This window comes from Ailuropoda melanoleuca, chromosome 12 (assembly GCF_002007445.2).
Source record: "Ailuropoda melanoleuca isolate Jingjing chromosome 12, ASM200744v2, whole genome shotgun sequence".
NCBI lineage: Eukaryota > Metazoa > Chordata > Mammalia > Carnivora > Ursidae > Ailuropoda > Ailuropoda melanoleuca.
In genome coordinates, this window is record NC_048229.1 from 6,513,039 (window position 1) to 6,531,437 (window position 18,399).

The 18,399-nt window shown below is 39.7% G+C and overlaps 2 protein-coding genes and 1 non-coding gene across 8 annotated transcripts in view; all 3 read left to right on the top strand.

Annotated features, from left to right (window-relative positions):
* The window catches only part of RSRC2 (arginine and serine rich coiled-coil 2), an 18,681-nt gene extending 15,274 nt beyond the window's left edge, over positions 1–3,407 (top strand). For 3 of the 5 annotated variants that reach the window (XM_011226272.3, XM_034672872.1, XM_019800743.2), the window contains 3 exons: positions 540–772; positions 1,195–1,284; positions 2,760–3,407. In XM_011226272.3, coding sequence (XP_011224574.1) covers positions 540–772; positions 1,195–1,284; positions 2,760–2,939 — 503 coding nt within the window. In that variant the 3' untranslated portion in view covers positions 2,940–3,407. The remainder of the gene's footprint in view (positions 1–539; positions 773–1,194; positions 1,285–2,759) is intronic. The other 2 variants (XM_002913088.4, XM_034672873.1) reach the window with 1 other exon arrangement.
* Positions 3,408–8,436: 5,029 nt separating this feature from the next.
* The window catches only part of ZCCHC8 (zinc finger CCHC-type containing 8), a 30,235-nt gene continuing 20,272 nt past the window's right edge, over positions 8,437–18,399 (top strand). The window contains exons 1-5 of one of the 2 annotated variants that reach the window (XM_034672525.1): positions 8,437–8,792; positions 10,268–10,310; positions 14,402–14,476; positions 16,041–16,146; positions 17,405–17,482. In XM_034672525.1, the coding sequence (XP_034528416.1) occupies positions 8,594–8,792; positions 10,268–10,310; positions 14,402–14,476; positions 16,041–16,146; positions 17,405–17,482 (501 nt within the window). In that variant the 5' untranslated portion in view covers positions 8,437–8,593. Of the gene's footprint in view, positions 8,793–10,267; positions 10,311–14,401; positions 14,477–16,040; positions 16,147–17,404; positions 17,483–18,399 lie in introns of those variants that run through there. The other variant, XM_034672526.1, reaches the window with a different exon arrangement.
* Positions 14,920–15,046, top strand: LOC117795323. The gene has a single exon (XR_004619296.1). It is a non-coding gene; the product is annotated as a small nucleolar RNA SNORA9 (small nucleolar RNA).

Consider the following 18,399-nt stretch of genomic DNA (forward strand, 5'->3'; position numbering starts at 1 on the left):
AGAGAGGGAACACAAGCAGGGGGAGTGGGAGAGGAAGAAGCAGGCTCATAGCAGAGGAGCCCGATGTGGGGCTCGATCCCATAATGCTGGGATCACGCCCTGAGCCGAAGGCAGACGCTCAACCACTGTGCCACCCAGGCGCCCCTTAAAATATTTGTTAAGAGTTTCAAAGGAATGTCTAGCCATTTTGTAAGTTTAAGGAGCCATACAAATAGTATTTATTGTTACAAGTTTAGCTACAAGTAGCATAGTTCATTTTCATTGAAATCACAAATCTTTTTACTGTTTGTAGAATACCTACTGTTTTCAGATACATGAAGTATCAGTATATATAAGGGATCATGTCCAGAAATGTCTATTATAAATATATTCAATAAATTTTTGTTAGAATGTTAATTGCTTTATAAACTAACCTGCATTTCCTTATTTTGGTAAAAGTATTCTGCCTTTTTGTAGATTAGTTCGTATATATAAATATACTACTGTAAACCAGGAGGTTGGTTTTGGTTAGTCTTAAAAATCTATGCTTACCTCTTCAGCAGCTGCAGCCACCGGAGGTTCTGTTCTCAATGTCGCTGCCTTGTTGGCATCAGGAACGCAAGTAACTCCTCAAATAGCTATGGCAGCTCAAATGGCTGCCCTGCAGGCTAAAGCTTTGGCAGAGACCGGAATAGCTGTACCTAGCTATTATAACCCAGCAGCTGTGAATCCAATGAAATTTGCTGAACAAGAGAAAAAAAGGAAAATGCTTTGGCAAGGCAAGAAAGAAGGGGTACGTTCTTTAATTCCCCTCTTTTGTCATTTATTCCTGATTAGCAGTTGCTTGGAAAAACAGATTTGGATTAGAAAAGATGGGTTTGTGTTTTTCCTCTCTAAATTTGATTGTAATAGTTTAATTTACCACAATTTAATGTTGGAAGAAGATTGATCTGAGAAAACCAGTAATTTGAAGAAAAACATTATTCCCATACATTTACAATGGGGGAAGATGCTCCCTGGCTTAGGCTTTTTCATAAAGGATATATTATGAAGTACTTCTCTTTCTTTGCTTAATTACTTTGTAACAGAACTCTTAATTATAAACAAAATAAATACATGCATTGATACATGCTATAAATGCTTTCATTTCTTTTAGATCTTACTACTTAGATAGCTAAATTTTATGAATTGTAAAAGTTCAGTGTTTCTTTACAGGACAAATCCCAGTCTGCTGAAATATGGGAAAAACTGAATTTTGGAAACAAGGACCAAAATGTCAAATTCAGGAAATTAATGGGTATTAAGGTGAGTTATGCACTTTGAGTTAAAATTCATATTAACTTAACATTTTCAGGTTAACATTGGTCTTCTCCCTAAAGGTTAATTTCAGTAATGTGTGAACTGTGGGTACTTTCTGTTGCTTTTTTGTTTTGTGCTTCAGATTAATTTCACAGAATTATGTTGTCATTATTAGTTGACAGTACAAGTTATTCAATTTAAATTAAACTGGTTGTTGATTATTACCTGTTTATACCTTAAATGAACTTTTTTCTAGATTATGAGCTTTTCTTAGTAAATAAAAATGAAATCGTAAATGGGAATTGATGAATTTGCTTTAAAAAAACAAAAACTCATTTAAAGCTAACTGTAGGGACTCCTGGGTGGCTCAGTTGGTTAAGCATCTGCCTTTGACTCAGGTCATGATCCCAAGGTCCAGGGATCGAGCTCCGCATTGGGCTCCCTGCTCGGAGGGAAGTCTGCTTCTCCCTCTGCCTGCCATTTCCTGTGCTTATGCCCACACGTGCTCTCTTTCTCTGACAAATAAATGAAAGCTTCAAAAAAAAAAAAAAAACTGTCTACTTGGAGTAGGAAATTTTTTTTTTTTAAGATTTTATTTATTTGACAGAGACATCGAGAGAGGGAACATAAGCAAGGGGAGTGTGAGAGGGAGAAGCAGGCTTCCCGCCGAGCAGGGAGCCCAGTGTGGGGCTCGATACCAGAACCCTGGGATCATGACCTGAGCCGAAGGCAGACACTTAACAGCTGAGCCACCCAGGCGCCCTTGGAGTAGGACCTTAATATTTAAAGTTTCCAGAAAGCTTTTTTAAAATGGGGGGGGGTTGTTGTTTTTGTTGTTGTGGTGGTGGTTTTTTTGTTTGTTGGTGGTTTTTGTTTTTCTTGGTATATTTTGTTTTGTTTGAATAAAGCGGAAATGTACAGATCTCGTATTTCATGTAACAACCCAGTAAAAAGTTCACAAACGCTCAGGTATTGATTATTACTTACAGGAGTTGGTGTTTCATTGAAGGGTTATTTGGCTTAAACTAAGCTTCACTGAACTTGTTTTTTGGAACAGTGCCACACAACCTTTCCATTTTGCTGCTAGCTTTTCCTGCTTTAATTCTTTCCTTAGCTCCCCGCATAATTCCTTCCTTTGGTGCTGCTCAGATGTCAACTTTTTAGTCCTTTCTCACTTGCCTTTTTTAAAAAAGCAAGCACACCATCCCCATTTTCTGCTTTTCTCCTAGACTCTACTTACTGAATGGTATGTTCTACATTTTCTTCCTCATACCCACTAAAATGAAGTTGATTTTTGTTATATCCTGGTTTATGCCAATACCTAGAAAGAACATTGCTTTGCACTCCATAGATGCTAAATGAATTGAATGGAAGGTAAATACATATCCTAAACATGTCAGTTATCTGTACTGTCTGTTGAGAAGAACACTTTATTCTCATTTCCATTTATTTTAATAATATATTTTTTATCTGATATTTAGAGTGAAGATGAAGCTGGATGTAGCTCAGTTGATGAAGAAAGTTACAAGACTTTGAAGCAACAGGAAGAAGTATTTAGAAATCTAGATGCTCAGTATGAAATGGCAAGATCACAAACCCACACACAAAGAGGAATGGGATTGGGTTTCACGTCATCAATGCGAGGAATGGATGCAGTTTGAAAAAGATCAGACTTAATATTTGGGACTTTATGGACTTCTGATTCTGATGTCAGGTCCTTGTTCACCAAACAGCTAGCATTCTAGCTTGCATGGGTGTTGCATTGACTTTAATTTATTGAAAAATACGATTTTTTGTAAATATCAGATCAGTGATACTGGTGTTAGTGTTGTAATCAGGTTAAACACACTTCCATTAAACTTGACAGGACTATAGAAGGACAATATTTTTTAGTTCATGAATTCTACTTTTCAAATATATAAAAGCTGCAGGTGGGATAAAATCTCATACATGGATATTTCGTGTCCGCTGTCTTGTGTACTTTTGTACTTAACCTTGTACAGTTATTTTCATCTCTTGAAACATGAAAGAAATGTTATGTAGATGTTCTTTAGAAGATCTGGCCATTTGGTACATATTCCAGCACAAAACGCTGGGTGGTGATGACAATAAAAATGGTTTTCTCAACACTGGTGTTAATTTAAGTTACCTGGAATTCTTATTTGAATTTGTTTCATAGTTTTTGTAGCATTTTGCAATTGCTATTAGAGAACACTAGGTAGAAATTCCTCTTTTTTTCTTTTTTTTTTCTTTTTTTTTAAAGAAAGTTAACTGTGCTCTAGGCAATACCATGGTGAGCAAAATGTAAAAGGAAGTTAGGAGGAGTAAACAGACTTACTACAATAATACTGTTTTCCTACTACTGTAAGGAACAGAATTGGTGTACAGTATTTGTTCAATATTCCATATGTTATTCAGGAAATAGATGAATACATTAAAGGGATGTAAGCACTTTTATTTTAATAAAGTGCCTTATTACAAGTTCTTGGTATGCCCTTTGCTCATTATCCCTTTGAAGTCTTCAGTAGCACAAAGTACTAAAATATTAGAAAACTACTTTGTCACTAAGTTAAATAGGGCATGAATCTGGTGGAGGGAGGGGACTAAAGAACTTGCAATCCATTTGCTTTTATTACTACAAAATCATGATTCATCTTTTCCTAGAAAAATCCTACAACTCTTCATTGTAGTAGCACAATACTAGGGAAGTGTACTTAATAGTAAAACACTTTATTTTTTTTTATTTTTATTTTTTTTTTTGAGAGAGCAAGTGTGGTGAGGGACAGAGGGAGAGAATCCTTCAAGCAGACTCCTTGCTGAGTGCAGAGCTTGACATAGGGCTGGATACCATGACCCATGAGATCATGACCTTAGCTGAAGCCAAGAGTCAGACAACCAACCGAGCCACTCAGCTCCCCGTTACACACCTTTATTTTTAAAATGAGTTCATAAGTCTGGCCAACTTGCTTGTTGAGCATGTTTTTGTGATAAGTGTGGTTGTAAGATTTTTTAAAGTATTTCGGTAAATGCTTAAATTTCACTTCCCTAGAGCACAATTTTATGAAGAAATGGCTCTTCATGTTTCAGTGACAAAGTCAAATTTCTGGGGTAATGACACCGTGTTTTTTTTTCATTCTGGAGTCCCTACAGTTTGAATTTTTCAGGTTAGCTGTACCTTCTCAAATCTCTTTCATTAGAAATTTTCATGGGCTGGGGCACCTGGGTGGCTCAGTTGGTTAAGCCTCTGCCTTCGGCTCAGGTCATGATTTTGGTCTTGGGGTCTGCTTCTCCCTCTCCTCCTGCCCCTCCCCCTGCTCATGTGTGCATATGTGCACTGTCTCTCAAGTGAATAAAAATCTTCTTAGAAAAGTTTTTAAATTTTTTTTCTTGGGCTCATAAAAGGCAGTGTGGAAATGAAAGCACTACATTAACTGCTTCCTGTGTATTTCTATAGTATTTGAGGAGCTGTCCATACGTTATGAATGATATCCATCCTGCACTCATCTAAAGCAGTAATTTAAAACACTTAGTAGCCAAGTATAAACAAATGAAACTACAGTATCTAAAATAATTCAACAGGTAATCAGTAATTTTGAGATCTTACATATTTTTAAAACCCAGGGTGAATGTTTTAACACATCCCAACTTTGACTTACCAATAGCCAGTCCCATATAGCCTGAGACAACCAGATTGGGCAGTGCAGATCTAGAGGGAGGCATATAGGTAAATTTAAGTTGCATAATTGAGAACGAATAAGCAACTTTTGGAGTCCTGACCTGGGGGGTGAGGCGGGGGCAGGTGTGTGGTGAAAAACATTCAACTGCTTGGCTCAATTGGGAATTAGTTTATAGGCTAGACATACTTGATGGTTTTTATGTGTTAACCTTTCGTTACCCCCTTTGTCCTGGCTGTTACTGTGCTTTCAGTTTCAAAGCCTTTGTACTCCATGACGGATATGTTGGAGTTCATCCTTGTGCGCAACATAGTTGCTGTCCAGGATGTATTTTATTTTTAAATAGGCTCTACTCACAACACTGACATCAAGACCTGAGCTGATGGGGTGCCTGGGTGGCTCGGTTAAGTGGCTGCCTTTGGCTCAGGTCATGATCTCAGGGTCTTGGGATCAAGCCCAGCATCGGGCTCCTTGCTCAGCCAGGAACCTGCTTCTTCCTCTGCCTGCCACTCCCCCTGCTTGTCCTCTTTTCTCTCTCAAAATCTTAAAAAAAAAAAAAAAAAAAGACCTGAGCTGTGATCAAGAGACGGACACCTTAAGGAGGGCACATGATGTAATGAGCACTGGGTATCAAATAAGACTGATGAATCACTGAACTCTACTTCTGAAACTAATAATACCGTATATGTTAGTTGACTTTAAATTTTTAAAAAAGTCAGACACTTAACCAACTGAGCCACCCAGATGCTCCCAGAAGTTACATAAACTTTTTATAAAGATTTTATTTGAGAGCAAGCACATCAGAAAGCCAGAGGGCAGTGGGAGAGGGACGAGCAGACTCCCCACTGAGCCATGGAGCCCAATGCAGGGCTCTATCACAGGACCCTGGGATCATGACCTGAGCTAAAGGCAGACACAACCGACAGAGCCCCCCAGGACCCCCCGGGAGATATTTTAGAGACGTGGTAGCTAGGCAGGTCAGTAAAAGAACACACTAATATTTAAGATACGATGAACAATGTGAGAGCAATTGGCTTTCGGGGTAACTTGGAAGGTAGAAGAGGACTTGGTAGTTGTGGATAGGGGTTGAAGAAAAGGCAAATTGAAAGATGAGGTTTCCAACTTCGATGGATTTTTATTCCATGAAGTTTAGAAAACAAGTATCATTGAAGAAGTAAATTGGTGCAAGGAGATGGAAATGAGTTTTATATATTATTCCAAGTTAAAGTTTCATAGGTCAAAAGGTGATTAAATTATACTTAAATTTCTAGGGGAGCCTGGCTGGATCAGTTGGTAGAGCATACGACTCTGGATCTTGGGGTTGTAAGTTTGAGCCCTATGTTGGGTGTAGAGATTATGTAAAAATAAAAAATATATATACTTTTATATATTATGTATATGTATATATACATATAACGTGTATATACATGCACACACACACAGTTTCTGTTGGACCCACTCGTTCTCTCACTGGCCATTCACCAGGAATTTCTGTAGTTGTCTCATCCTCAGTCCCAGCCCTTTGAGTGTCTCAAGACTCAATCGTGGATTTTTCTCACTCTGTATTCTTCATTATGCCATTACCCTTTACCGTAATTATATTTAATGTCCTTAAAAATGTGGGCCAGCCAAATGTTAACCTTTAGTTTAGGCTTTTTCTTGGAGCTTTACCGAAAGATTGAGCTGCCTAGTAAACATCTCAACTGGGGCTCAGATTTTACCTTCAATATATCAATGTGTAGGGGGCCTGGGTGGCTCAGTCAGTTGAAACCAACTCTTGGTTTCACGTCAGGTCATGATCTCAGGGTCGTGAGATCAAGCCCCACGTTGGGCTCCATGCTCAGCACGGAGTCTGCTTGAGATTCTCTCCCTCTCCCTCTCCCTCTGCCTCCCTTATCCCCTGCTCCTGCTCTCTCTCACTCTAAATAAAATCTTTAAGAAAAAAAATCTATCAATCTAACAAAAATGCTTCAAAAAATTTCTTTTACCAGTCCAGTTGCTTCCCTCTTGCCTCAGGATAAAATTGCCTCAAGGTACCACATAACTTCCCTCGTTGCTACCAAACCTGGTCCACATCTGTTGATCATTTATGCAACCACTTTTTCATACATATATAAAGATTTTGTTTGACACAGAGCACAAGCAGAGGGAGAGGGAGAAGCAGGCTCCCCGCTGAGCAGGGAGCCTGACACAGCTCTGGATCCCAGGACCCATGACTTGAGCCAAAGGCAGACTCCCCTATTCAAAGTTTCTTAAGTCAGAATCCTGAGAAATATTCATGACCCATTTTCTCTCATTTCCTGTATCCAGCCCTCCAATTAGCTGTTGCTTCAAATTTTATCTTCTAGATATTTTCTACTTCTAAACATCAACTCTCCACCATTTCCATTACCCTAATCCAAACATTTATTTGTTCAACTACAAAAACCTATCAATCTGCTAGACTCAGAATTTTACTTTTGCTGGATTTTCATCATGTTTCTATCACACAATCAAGACCATCTTACCAAAATGAAAATGTGTGGGTCACGAACACAACACCTATTGAAAATGTTGAAATAACTTCCCAATTTTGGGGATGGAGAGAGGATCCCTAACGGTCTGTAAGTACCAGTCTCATCGTGCTCCACTCTCTTTTCATTTCACACACAGATTTCTTCCAAGGAAGATGCTCTTAAATCCGTCCACTGTATTCTGACCACCAACTTTGCCTTCCTAACACTTCATGTTTCAGTTCAAACCTCAGTTCACTGATTCCCACAGATTCTGTCAAAGTAAATTGTTACATAACCATAACCTGCTGTGTTTTTAGTTCACATATATATTTTTTAATATGATGGATACCCATCAACATCCACCTGGACCCAAGAGCTAGAGCGTTAGGGTTATTTTGTTGTTGTTTGTTGCTTTTGCTAGCCTGTAGGATCCACCAGAGCAGGAACTTAGCTTTTTGCTCTCTCTTGCATCCTGGAGCTCTGGAACAGTGGTTGGTATGTTGAACGTGGTAAATAAATGTTATTTAATGAGTGAATGATTGCATGAGAGAAACCACCGAAACAGGCAACAGACAAATCTAAACAGTCTGATTTAGCCAGTTTTTCATGAAAAAAATGCAACAAGCTCAATAAACTGAAGTAGCTTGTCCAAGATCACAAAGGTAATCTGTGACAAAACTAGTGTTCCTTATTCTCTTGTTGCAATTTAGCACGCACACTAGAATCTGTGATAAGACATGCGTCGTGCTCTGATTTTTCAGCCTTAGACGCATCAAAGGGACAATATATATTGTTTTAACACATTCTGATCTAGTCAGGCTTCCGCTTCCTGCACGTTTAAAAGGGACCAATCCCAGTATGCAATGCAAACAATGAGTTAACAGTCACTTAGAAACCACATGTCCCAGCATGCCATGCTCTCGAGCAATCTCGGAAGTGGCTCCGAGAGAAGCCATTGCGTTCTGGGAATTGTAGTCTCTTGGGACTGGCCCGCCCCTTGTGCAGCTTCGGCGGCCTACGTCTGGAGAAAACCCTACCGGGTGGCTTAACTCGGCCCAAGCCGGAGCGAGCGGTGCCGCCCTACAACCTTCGCCCCCGGCCCGGCGGCCAGCTCCGCCTCTTGTCGAATCTTTCCTACAGCCCAAGATGGCGGCGGAGGTGGATTTTGGCGACCTAGAGTTGTTCGAGGCGTTTGACCACCCAGAGGAGTCGATTCCGAAGCCCGTTCACACCCGCTTCAAGGACGACGACGGCGACGAGGAGGACGAGAACGGGGCTGGCGACGCGGAGCTGCGGGAGCGGCTTCGGCAGTGCGAGGAAACCATCGAGCAGCTCCGCGCCGAGAATATCCTTCCCGCTCGCTTGGGCCCGGTCACCGGCGTGCGGTGGGCGGCATGTCTGGGAGGGCGCGGGCGGAAATTCCAGGAGGGCCAGAATTCCGAGTAATGTCTCTCTCGCCCCGCAGGCGGGCGGAGAATCGAGGGTTCGGCTTGCGTAAGCTGCCCCGGGGCCCCCGCGCAAACCTCTCCCCTCCGGGGATCTGTGTCCTGAACACTCGCTCCTCGCGCCCCCCAAGCTGGGGCTGGTGTTTAGGATTATTTCAGACTGGTCGTAGGCTGGTCACCACTTCTCTTCTCCTCCCTGAAGCCCTTATCCTATCTCATTTCTTTGCTGCCAAGCTTAGGTTGATGCAGTCATGTTATAGTTATCTGTTAGGAGATGGTAGCCCGATACTCAGACCTTAGTTTAGGTCTGTTTTTTATAGCGGGGCAGAAGCCAGTGGTTTTAGGATGTGGGAGTTAGGAGTTTAAGGATTTGAGGCATGCGGAGAGAAATGGTTAATTGCCTGATTGAAATTGGGGATTCATTTTAAAGTGGTTGGACTTGAAATATCTTCCGTTGCAGAGCTTTAGGAAAAAACGCGCCAAATAAGTTTCCGTTTGGCTTAGTTACATGATTACAGCCTCTCTAGCAAGATTTGTTAGTATGGTTATTTACATTCTTAGAGGTGTTTGGTTTTTTTTTTTTTAAACTATATGCAGATGATTTCGGTTCAGATAGTTTTCCGTTTAAAATGAAACCCTGAATCATCTTTAAAGGTTTTTGAAGACTGTTTTTTTTTCATGATGCAGTTTTCCTTTACATTTTAATATGTAAAATTTCAAAATACAGAAAAATTTAAAGATTGTACGGTGAACATCCATAGATTCTATCCTAGATTCTTGGTCATTAAGTTTGTTTTACTGTATTTACTTTATCACTTACCATGCTGCTCTTTATTTTTCTTTTTGTTTTATTCTTTTTTGAGGGGGAGAGCATGCATGAGCGGGGGAAGGAGGGGTGGGCAGGAGAGGGAGAGAGAACCTCAAGCAGGCTCCATGATCATAGGGAGCCCCTTGGGGCTCCATCTCATGACCCTGAGATCATGACCTGAGCTGAATTCAAGAGTCAGATGCTTAACCAGCTGAGCCACTCAGGCGCCCCCATGCTGCTCTTTCTTAAATGAATTGCTGTTTGAGTTTTGATGGGGTACCGTTGTTTGAATAACACTTTTGGTTGAGTCTGTTAGTCTCTTTTGAACTACGTGACCCTGTCTTAGAATATCTGTTGGAAGAGGTGAGAAAACTGTTTTAATTTTTAAGTTTAAATGCCTAGCCCTGCAACAAAACAGAAGCTCAGTTAAGTGTGTCATCTTCAAAATATTTTTAGGTCTTTTTACAGTTTATAATACTCAGACACCGAAAGTAAGAGTGAGTAGTTGAATTTTATGATATTTATGATTCTGTTTATGAGGGCTTATATTCCTTAACAAGTAATAACATCAAGAACTTAAAAGAAAATTGAACATTCTGACTCGACCAAGGTATGAGATACGCAATTACACCATTGTTGTTCTTTATTAATATTTTATTTTATATTTAGCTATAATTTCTTTGTAAGAAGAATAGGACTTTTGTATCGTTTTTATTTGTTCAGCGTTCTCTGAAATCAGTAATGATCCTTTATTTTTAATTTCTGGTGGTAAAATTTGAATTCTCATAACTACATTAAATTTTTAATTTATTATTTTGCTGGGGATGTTAACTAGATTGATTGTGGTGATCATTTCACAACATATACAAATGTTGAATCATTATGTTGTATATCTGAATAACTTTTAAACTAACTGGGTAAGAATATTTGTGAAACATATCCAGAAAATTTTGACTTAATGTTCAGAATAGGCAAGTTGCCAACCTAGCTGTTCTTACTTCACAAACATTTCTGGGAAGTTAGAATTAAGATTATAGTTCTTACTCTTGGTGTAGATTTATTTGCACAGTTAAAATGTGTTCCTAAATAGAAATGATTCGAAATTTCATTTTAGGGAAAGAGAAATTAGTGTGCTTTTAAAGAAAGTACAGTGAGTAGATTTGCATTCAGACATCTGACTTTAAGAGAGAGAAGAGCAAATGCTGGTATTTTTAATACAAATTTATTTAACAGAGCACTAAATCTGAAATATTTGTCGAAGTATAAACTTATGTGGAATGGTATAATCAAGCTTGCAGATTTTGGGGGGCCGTGATCCAGTGTCACATGTCACATGCACTTTTTTTTTTTTTTTTAAGATTTATTTATTTATTCGACAGAGATAGAGACAGCCAGCGAGAGAGGGAACACAAGCAGGGGGAGTGGGAGAGGAAGAAGCAGGCTCATAGTCCAAGAGCCTGATGTGGGGCTCGATCTCATAACGCCGAGATCACGCCCTGAGCCGAAGGCAGACGCTTAACCGCTGTGCCACCCAGGCGCCCCCACATGCACTTTTTTGTCCCTGGTACCAGCTGAAGTAACCAGCTACACTGGTGACTAAAGGTTTAAAATTTCAGAATTTAGGTGTATTTTGGAAACCTTCCCATGCCCTACCTTTCTTCCTCTATGTGAGCACACTTTGTTGATCTAAACTCATTTGTGGTTAGATATTAAATGTATTGACTATAACTGGGATTCCTCAAAAATCATAATTTTTTAATATTTAAAGATACTAGATAAGCACACTTCCTAATAGAGTTGATAATTTAAACAAATACTTCATTACAAAGGGGCTATATATATATATATTTTTTTTTTTTTTTAAGATTTTATTTATTTATTCGACAGAGCTAGAGACAGCCAGCGAGAGAGGAAACACAAGCAGGGGGAGTGGGAGAGGAAGAAGCAGGCTCATAGTGGAGGAGCCTGATGTGGGGCTCGATCCCATAACGCCGGGATCACGCCCTGAGCCAAAGGCAGACACCCAACCGCTGTGCCACCCAGGCGCCCCCAAAGGGGTTATAATCACTCCAGTTTGAATGATAGCGTCATAGGCTTTACCAGTACATGACTAGGCATTAGTATCCTAAAAAAGGAATAAATTAAATTTTTCTTTTTAGAATTAGTGCTCTTCATGTTGTCAGACTGATAAAGCATTGTACAGAAGATTTAGAAACAAAAAGAAATAAAATTATATAGATAAAATTTGTACCCCCAGCCTCTTGGTTTAATCCTTACTTTTGGAACTGTCATGATCAGAAGTTTCTTTCCTTTTTGTCCAATAAACATTTTTAACTTTATATTATGAAAAATTTCAAATCTATGGAAAATGAATAGTACAATTAATACATGTTTTCATCACTTAGATTTAACAGTTAATATTTTGCCATATTTCCTTTTCATCCCATATGCACATTTTAAATATTTCAGCATGTAACTTTAAAAAAAAAAATTTTTTTTAAATTTATTCATTTGACAGACAGACAGCCCGTGAGAGAGGGAACACAAGCAGGGGGAGTGGGAGAGGAAGAAGCAGGCTCCCAGCAGAGCGGGGAGCCCGATGTGGGACTTGATCCCAGGATGCTGGGATCATGACCTGAGCCGAAGGCAGACACTTAACACCTGACCTAGGCGCCCCTCAGTATATAACTTTTTTTTTTAAAGATTTTATTTATTTATTCGACAGAGATAGAGACAGCCAGCGAGAGAGGGAACACAGCAGGGGGAGTGGGAGAGGAAGAAGCAGGCTTCCAGCGGAGGAACCTGATGGGGGCTCGATCCCGGAACGCCGGGCATGCCCTGAGCCAAAGGCAGATGCTTAACGAATGAGCCACCCAGGCGCCCCTCAGCATGTAACTTTTTAAAAACAAGACTTTGTCGTGCGTAATCACAAGACCACTATCACAATAACTGGCATGATTTTCTTAAAAACATTCCCAGCAGCTCAGTCCATATTCAGATTTCCCCAACTGAATGTCTTTATAGGTGATTGCTCAAATTGGACTCTAGTTAAGGACCATACAATTTTATGTGATTTTTAAAAACATCATGTATTTTTTTTTAAAGATTTATTTTAGCGAGTGAGTGAGAGAGCGCATGCGCATGTGTGTGCGCCTGTGAGCACAGGAGGGAGGGGCAAAGAAAGTCCTAAGCAGATTCCACACTAAGTGACTCAGTGCCTAGCCCTTTGCTGGGCTTCGTTCCCAGAACCCTGAGATCGTGACCTGAGCCAAAACCAAGAGTTGGTCGCTTAACCAACTATCCCACCCAGGCCCTCCCCCGAAATCATGTGGGGTTTTTAAAAAGATTTTATTTATTCATTTGAGAGAGAGAGAGCATGCACTTGAGAGTGAGTTTGAGGGGAGGAGCAGAGGGAGAAGGAGGGAGAGAATCTCAGGCCACCCAACAAGGGGCGGATCCCATGGCCCTGAAATAGTGACCTGAAATCAAGCCTTGGATGCTTAACTGACTGAGCCACCCAGGTGCCCCAGAACATCATGTGTTTTCAAAAAGAGAAGTTTATGTAAATTCAAACAAATTTCTGAAGGTCTCCATATTTTACTTTTGTTTCTTGATGCGAGCAATTCCAAATACAGACTGATTGATTGATTTCACCTCCTGTGCAGGGAAAGGAATAGGAGGCAGGTGGGGAGGGGAGGAATCTAAGACTCAGCTGGTCCAGGTTCCCACCAGGATATTGTGCAGGTTTGGGGGCCACATTCTACTTTTTTTTTATTTTTAAATATTTTATTTATTTATTTGTTAGAGAACAAGCAGAGGGAGCGGCAGTCCAAAGGAGAAGCTGGCTCCCCACTGAGCAAGGAGCCCAATGCGGGGCTAAATCCCAAGAACTCGGGATCACGACCCGAGCCGGAGGCAGACGCCAAACCACTGTGCCACCCAGGCATCCTATACTTTTTTTTTTCTTTTTTGGCAGTATTTGAAAATCAAATCCAGGAACAATATACTTTTTTTTTTTTTTTAAGATTTTATTTATTCATTTGACAGAGCGCACAAGCAAGGGGAGCAGCAGGCAGAGGGAGAAGCAGGCTCCCCGCAGAGCAGGGAGCCCAATGTGTGGCTCAGTCCCAGGACCCTGGGATCATGACCTGAGCCGAAGACAGACGTTTAACCAACTGAGCCACCCAGGCGCCCCAACAATATACTTTTTATATCTCTACTTTAGTATCTGGGATTTGAAATAGTGGAATGTGCTGTGGCCTCTAAGAGGCTGTCCATTTAAAGTGTTTCATTTTCCTATATATTCCTAACCTAAATTTACTGTGATTCTTTTAGAAATATATTCTTGTAACCTGCTGGTTTATCCAGACCCTCCCTTCCCCCAGTCGGTAAAGAAACTAGCCATTAGATAAGGAATTTTTTTGGTTGAAAATTGAAAGATTAACTATAGTTTTAAGTTTTTTGTGAAATAGTTTTAGAAATAGGTAAGGGATACCTCTGTAAAACCATTAAAGTAGGTAAAATTTCATGAAAACTTAGATTTTTTTTGAGAAAACAAGAGTTCTTGGTGGTTCTTAATCTTATTTGTAAACTATTGTATGATCTTTGGTACTTAGTAATTACAAGAGTTATGTGTTTGTACAAACATTTATGAGTTTTACTTCAATATCTTCTAAGAATATGTTTTAACTTCTGTTTTAGTGGAATATTGGTGAACAATACTAAGTTAGATGGACCTTTATTACAGATTCTATTTATGAACAATGTTATTTCAAAGTAAGTAATTTTCCCTTTTCTACGTAAATGAGTTAATGTGTTTATGAAGCAATGTCTTCTATAAGTATGCTGTTTTCATTTGTACTTATTCCATCTTTATTCTTTTACTTAACATTTAGAGAATCATGATTAAGATCAAGGACATTAGCGTCTATAAACCTGAATTTGAATCTGGGCCTGTACTTTCTACGTATGTGAATCTGGGCAGGTCACAACCCTGTCTGTGTATCAGTTTCCTCACTGGAAAACAGGATACTAAGAATAACTACTTCTTAGGTAGCTAAATGAGCACCTGTAATAGCCTCTCATAAACATAACAGCCCCCACCGCAACAGTAGGTAATGTTAGTCGGTTCTCCCCCAAAATCAGGTAACTGAGTTTACCCTGTTTGCTGTCTTCAAAGCTTACCCACATGATTTTGTGTGTGTGTGAGAATTAGACCTTTGCAAGCCTTCCAGCATGCTTGGGTCTAGGGTGACTCAGTGCATTCCTTGCTAGAATGTCCTGAAATGGTTTGAGGCTTTGCCCTGTCCCTGCCTCGGAGCATGGTCATAGACATTTCAGGCAGTTGGCTGCCCCTCTCCTGGCTTACTGAATCTATTGTTATCTCAGGTGCTACTCAAGGTAAAGAAGGTAACAGGACCCATATATAGAGTGTTAGCTGTGTGGCAGGCCCATTACCTACTTTCTCTCAGCCCAGGTGGAACCCAAGGCTCTGAGGCCTGGGGACGCCGGATGGTGAGTGTGGCAGTAGCAAGGTGCTGGGCACAGCTGGGCACTAGCACTGTTGTCACCATCGGATTTGAATTCAGCGTCTACTCTAGCTCATGGCAGCCTGATTTCTGCACAGTATATCTGCCATTTTGCCTGCAAAAGTCTTAGAATGTCAGAGCTAAAGAGACCTGGAAGATCAAGTCTGGTGAAGAGCGAGTTGGCTGCGCCCCTGCAGCCTAACCTGGTCTCCTTTGGCACCTCCTGAACTGAGTGTTAACGAAAATACGATGAATGTGGTCTTGACCTGGAAAGCTGGAGGAAGTAGACCTCCGTAGCTGTGCTGCTTCATTTTAGGTTTCTATCACGTTTTGGTTTTATTTTGTTGCAGTTAAACATTTATATAGGAGTTTCCGTAGATGTGCATAGGGAGTCTCTGGGAGGAAGATAGGGAAGAATGGCTGGGTTGTGTTTGTGTTGCACAGCCAGGAAGGAAGCTTTTCATTATGTAACCCGTTTACACTTTTGGATTTTGAACCATGTTTTACGTGGATTATGTATTCAGAATTTAAATATGTAAAATTTATAAATAAAATCCGTCTATTCTCAGCACAAATGTTTGCCACTGTTACATGCCAAACACCGAGTTAGATTTTCGTAATCATTTTGTTAACTCGGCAACAATGTATATTTTTTCCTAAGAAATAGGTTCCTGACTATTATAGTCAGTGAGTTGCTAAGCCTCTGAGAAACAAGATAACAGAATTTACTCCTGATGTCTTCTAATAATGCATAAGATTTCAGTTTATTCAGTGTTTACTCTGGGTTCTAACTGTTGTGTCCTCTCATGCAGGCAATATCATCAAGAAATAGAGGAATTTGTATCAAATTTAGTAAATAGATTTGAGGAACAGCAGAAAAATGATGTGGAAAAGACTTCCTTTAATCTTTTGCCCCAGGTATTTCAAACTTAGCAGACTTTAAGATTAATAGGTTATGCTTTTCATTGCTAATTATTAGGTCACAGGGAGCCTCTTGTACCAAAATGAAAGTGATTAAGTGGAACCACTGTGTCCTACACCTGAAACTAATGTAACATTGTATGTCAACTGCAACTTAAAACGAAAAAACCCAAGATTGTTAAGATTGTCTGTTCACCTCCCATCCTTCAGTTGGGCATCCTTCATTGGTTTGATCAGTGCAGCCTCCAGGGGTTCTTTTGCTTTGTGGCTCCTTCTCTGAGGGGAGTCGTTTTCAGACCTGGCTTCACTCAAAATTAGTCCTTTTTTCCCCCATTTCCTCACGTGGACACATGGTTTGGAGCAGAAAATTAATTTTAAGCCAGAAAAAAAAAATCCGTGTTTCTGGAGTTTATAAAAGATGAATTCTTTTTCTCTAAAACCAACAGGCTTGCGTGCCATCCTTTTTTCCCCCTTCTCCTTGTTGGGAAAAAATAGCATGCCCAAAGAAATCTGAGAAATTTCACTATGTGACTGGTAGAGCATGAATTTATATTTTAAAAAATCAGAATTATGATTTCAGGCCTTTTTTTTAATTTCAAATTAAGGTAAGTAGAGTCCTTCGAATAAGGATTGTTAGCTGTGTATCCTTAGGTTGGAGAACAGTGTGTTCTGATTAATTAAATTTTCATCACGTTTAGTTTTCATGCATCATAAACAATTTTTAAAGATTCAAGAAACAAAACACATTTAACAATAAAAACCATACTGAATATTAGCTAATTTTGATTCAGGGAGCTCTTCAAAATTTTATAGTGTGAGGTCTATTGAGAGTTATATTATCCATGTTAACCAGTAATGTAGAATAACATATTTTTTAATCTTTCTAGTTATCTGACTTCAAGATAAAGTCTGCTTTGCCAGTTTAAGCATTGACAGTTTAACTATTTAATTCATTAAATTTAATGCATGAATTAGTATTCACTAACATGGAAGCATAGTGTATACTAAGGCTTCAGAAAGTGCTCTCTTCTGTATCTTTTATAAAATTTTTAAATTTTCCTGCTTGTGAAATTTATTTCGTAAACATTTCTAGCTTCCAAATTTACCCTGATGATGGCAACAATGAATTAAAAACTTGATATACTTAGTGGTGTGTATTAAAAAATAAAGGGGTGTATTTAAATTTCTAATACTTGAAATTCGAAGTTGTTAAACATTGGTGACTTTCTGTAACACTTGTGTTTCTTTGCGTTAGCCATCTAGTGTTGTGCTGGAAGAGGACCACAAAGTAGAAGAATCCGGTGCCATTAAAAACAACAAGGAAGCTTTTAGTGTAAGTGTGGACATTTTAGTTTCGAATTCTGCAGAAAACGTGTTTCCTGTCCTGTGTCATTGGGGTGGCATTGAGATGATAAGGTGGTATAGCCAGGTGGCCTCAGATGATCCCCATCCTTTCATGAAATTCATTATAAACAATAGTGTAGACTTCAGCCTCTAAATCGTATAGTTTGCTTTTTAATAACTACTGCATACACAATGGACATACTTCGGAGGACTTTATTTTTGTCCTGACAAACCTCCTTTCACTGCCGTTGACGTGGATGACGACGTAGCACGCGTGCATGTTGCACTTACAGATGGCTGCAGCCGAGGGTATGGATAAGTAACTAATGTACCAGATGGCAGATAGGAGATGAAAAATGTTGACAAGCTCAAATGGTGGGTGAAAAATAGAAGAAGCATAACAGGGATGAGCCTACATTTAGGCCTTTCTGTACCTATGCGGAATCTCACTGTGTCAGTGCAGTGGAGTGGTGTGATTTTGCGACTTAGAGTTTTTTTTAAGAAGATGATGTAATCCTGGATTCTGTTCAAGGCAGACTAGTTTTCATGTTTAGGGAGTATTGTGCCCCATTGATAGACCACAGTCTTGAAGATGTGGGGCTGCTGGGGTGATGAAGAGCCCCCAGCATTGCTGAAGAGATTGACAGAGGGTATCACATCTCTGCAAATGTAATAAAGGCTGTTATTTGCAAAAGGTGTCATTTTAAATCACTCCGTAGGGCCAGGTGGCAGAACCAGGACCAGTGACTGGATAGACTACAAACAGGCATATTGCAAGTCAACTTTTAGTGCAGATTTCTATCAGAGATGTGAAAATGAAGTGGTAGGTCTCATTGGAAAAAAAAAAAAAAGAAAGAAAATTCCATGTCACTGTAAAAAGTCAAAGACTGAAATGCTGTCGAGTTT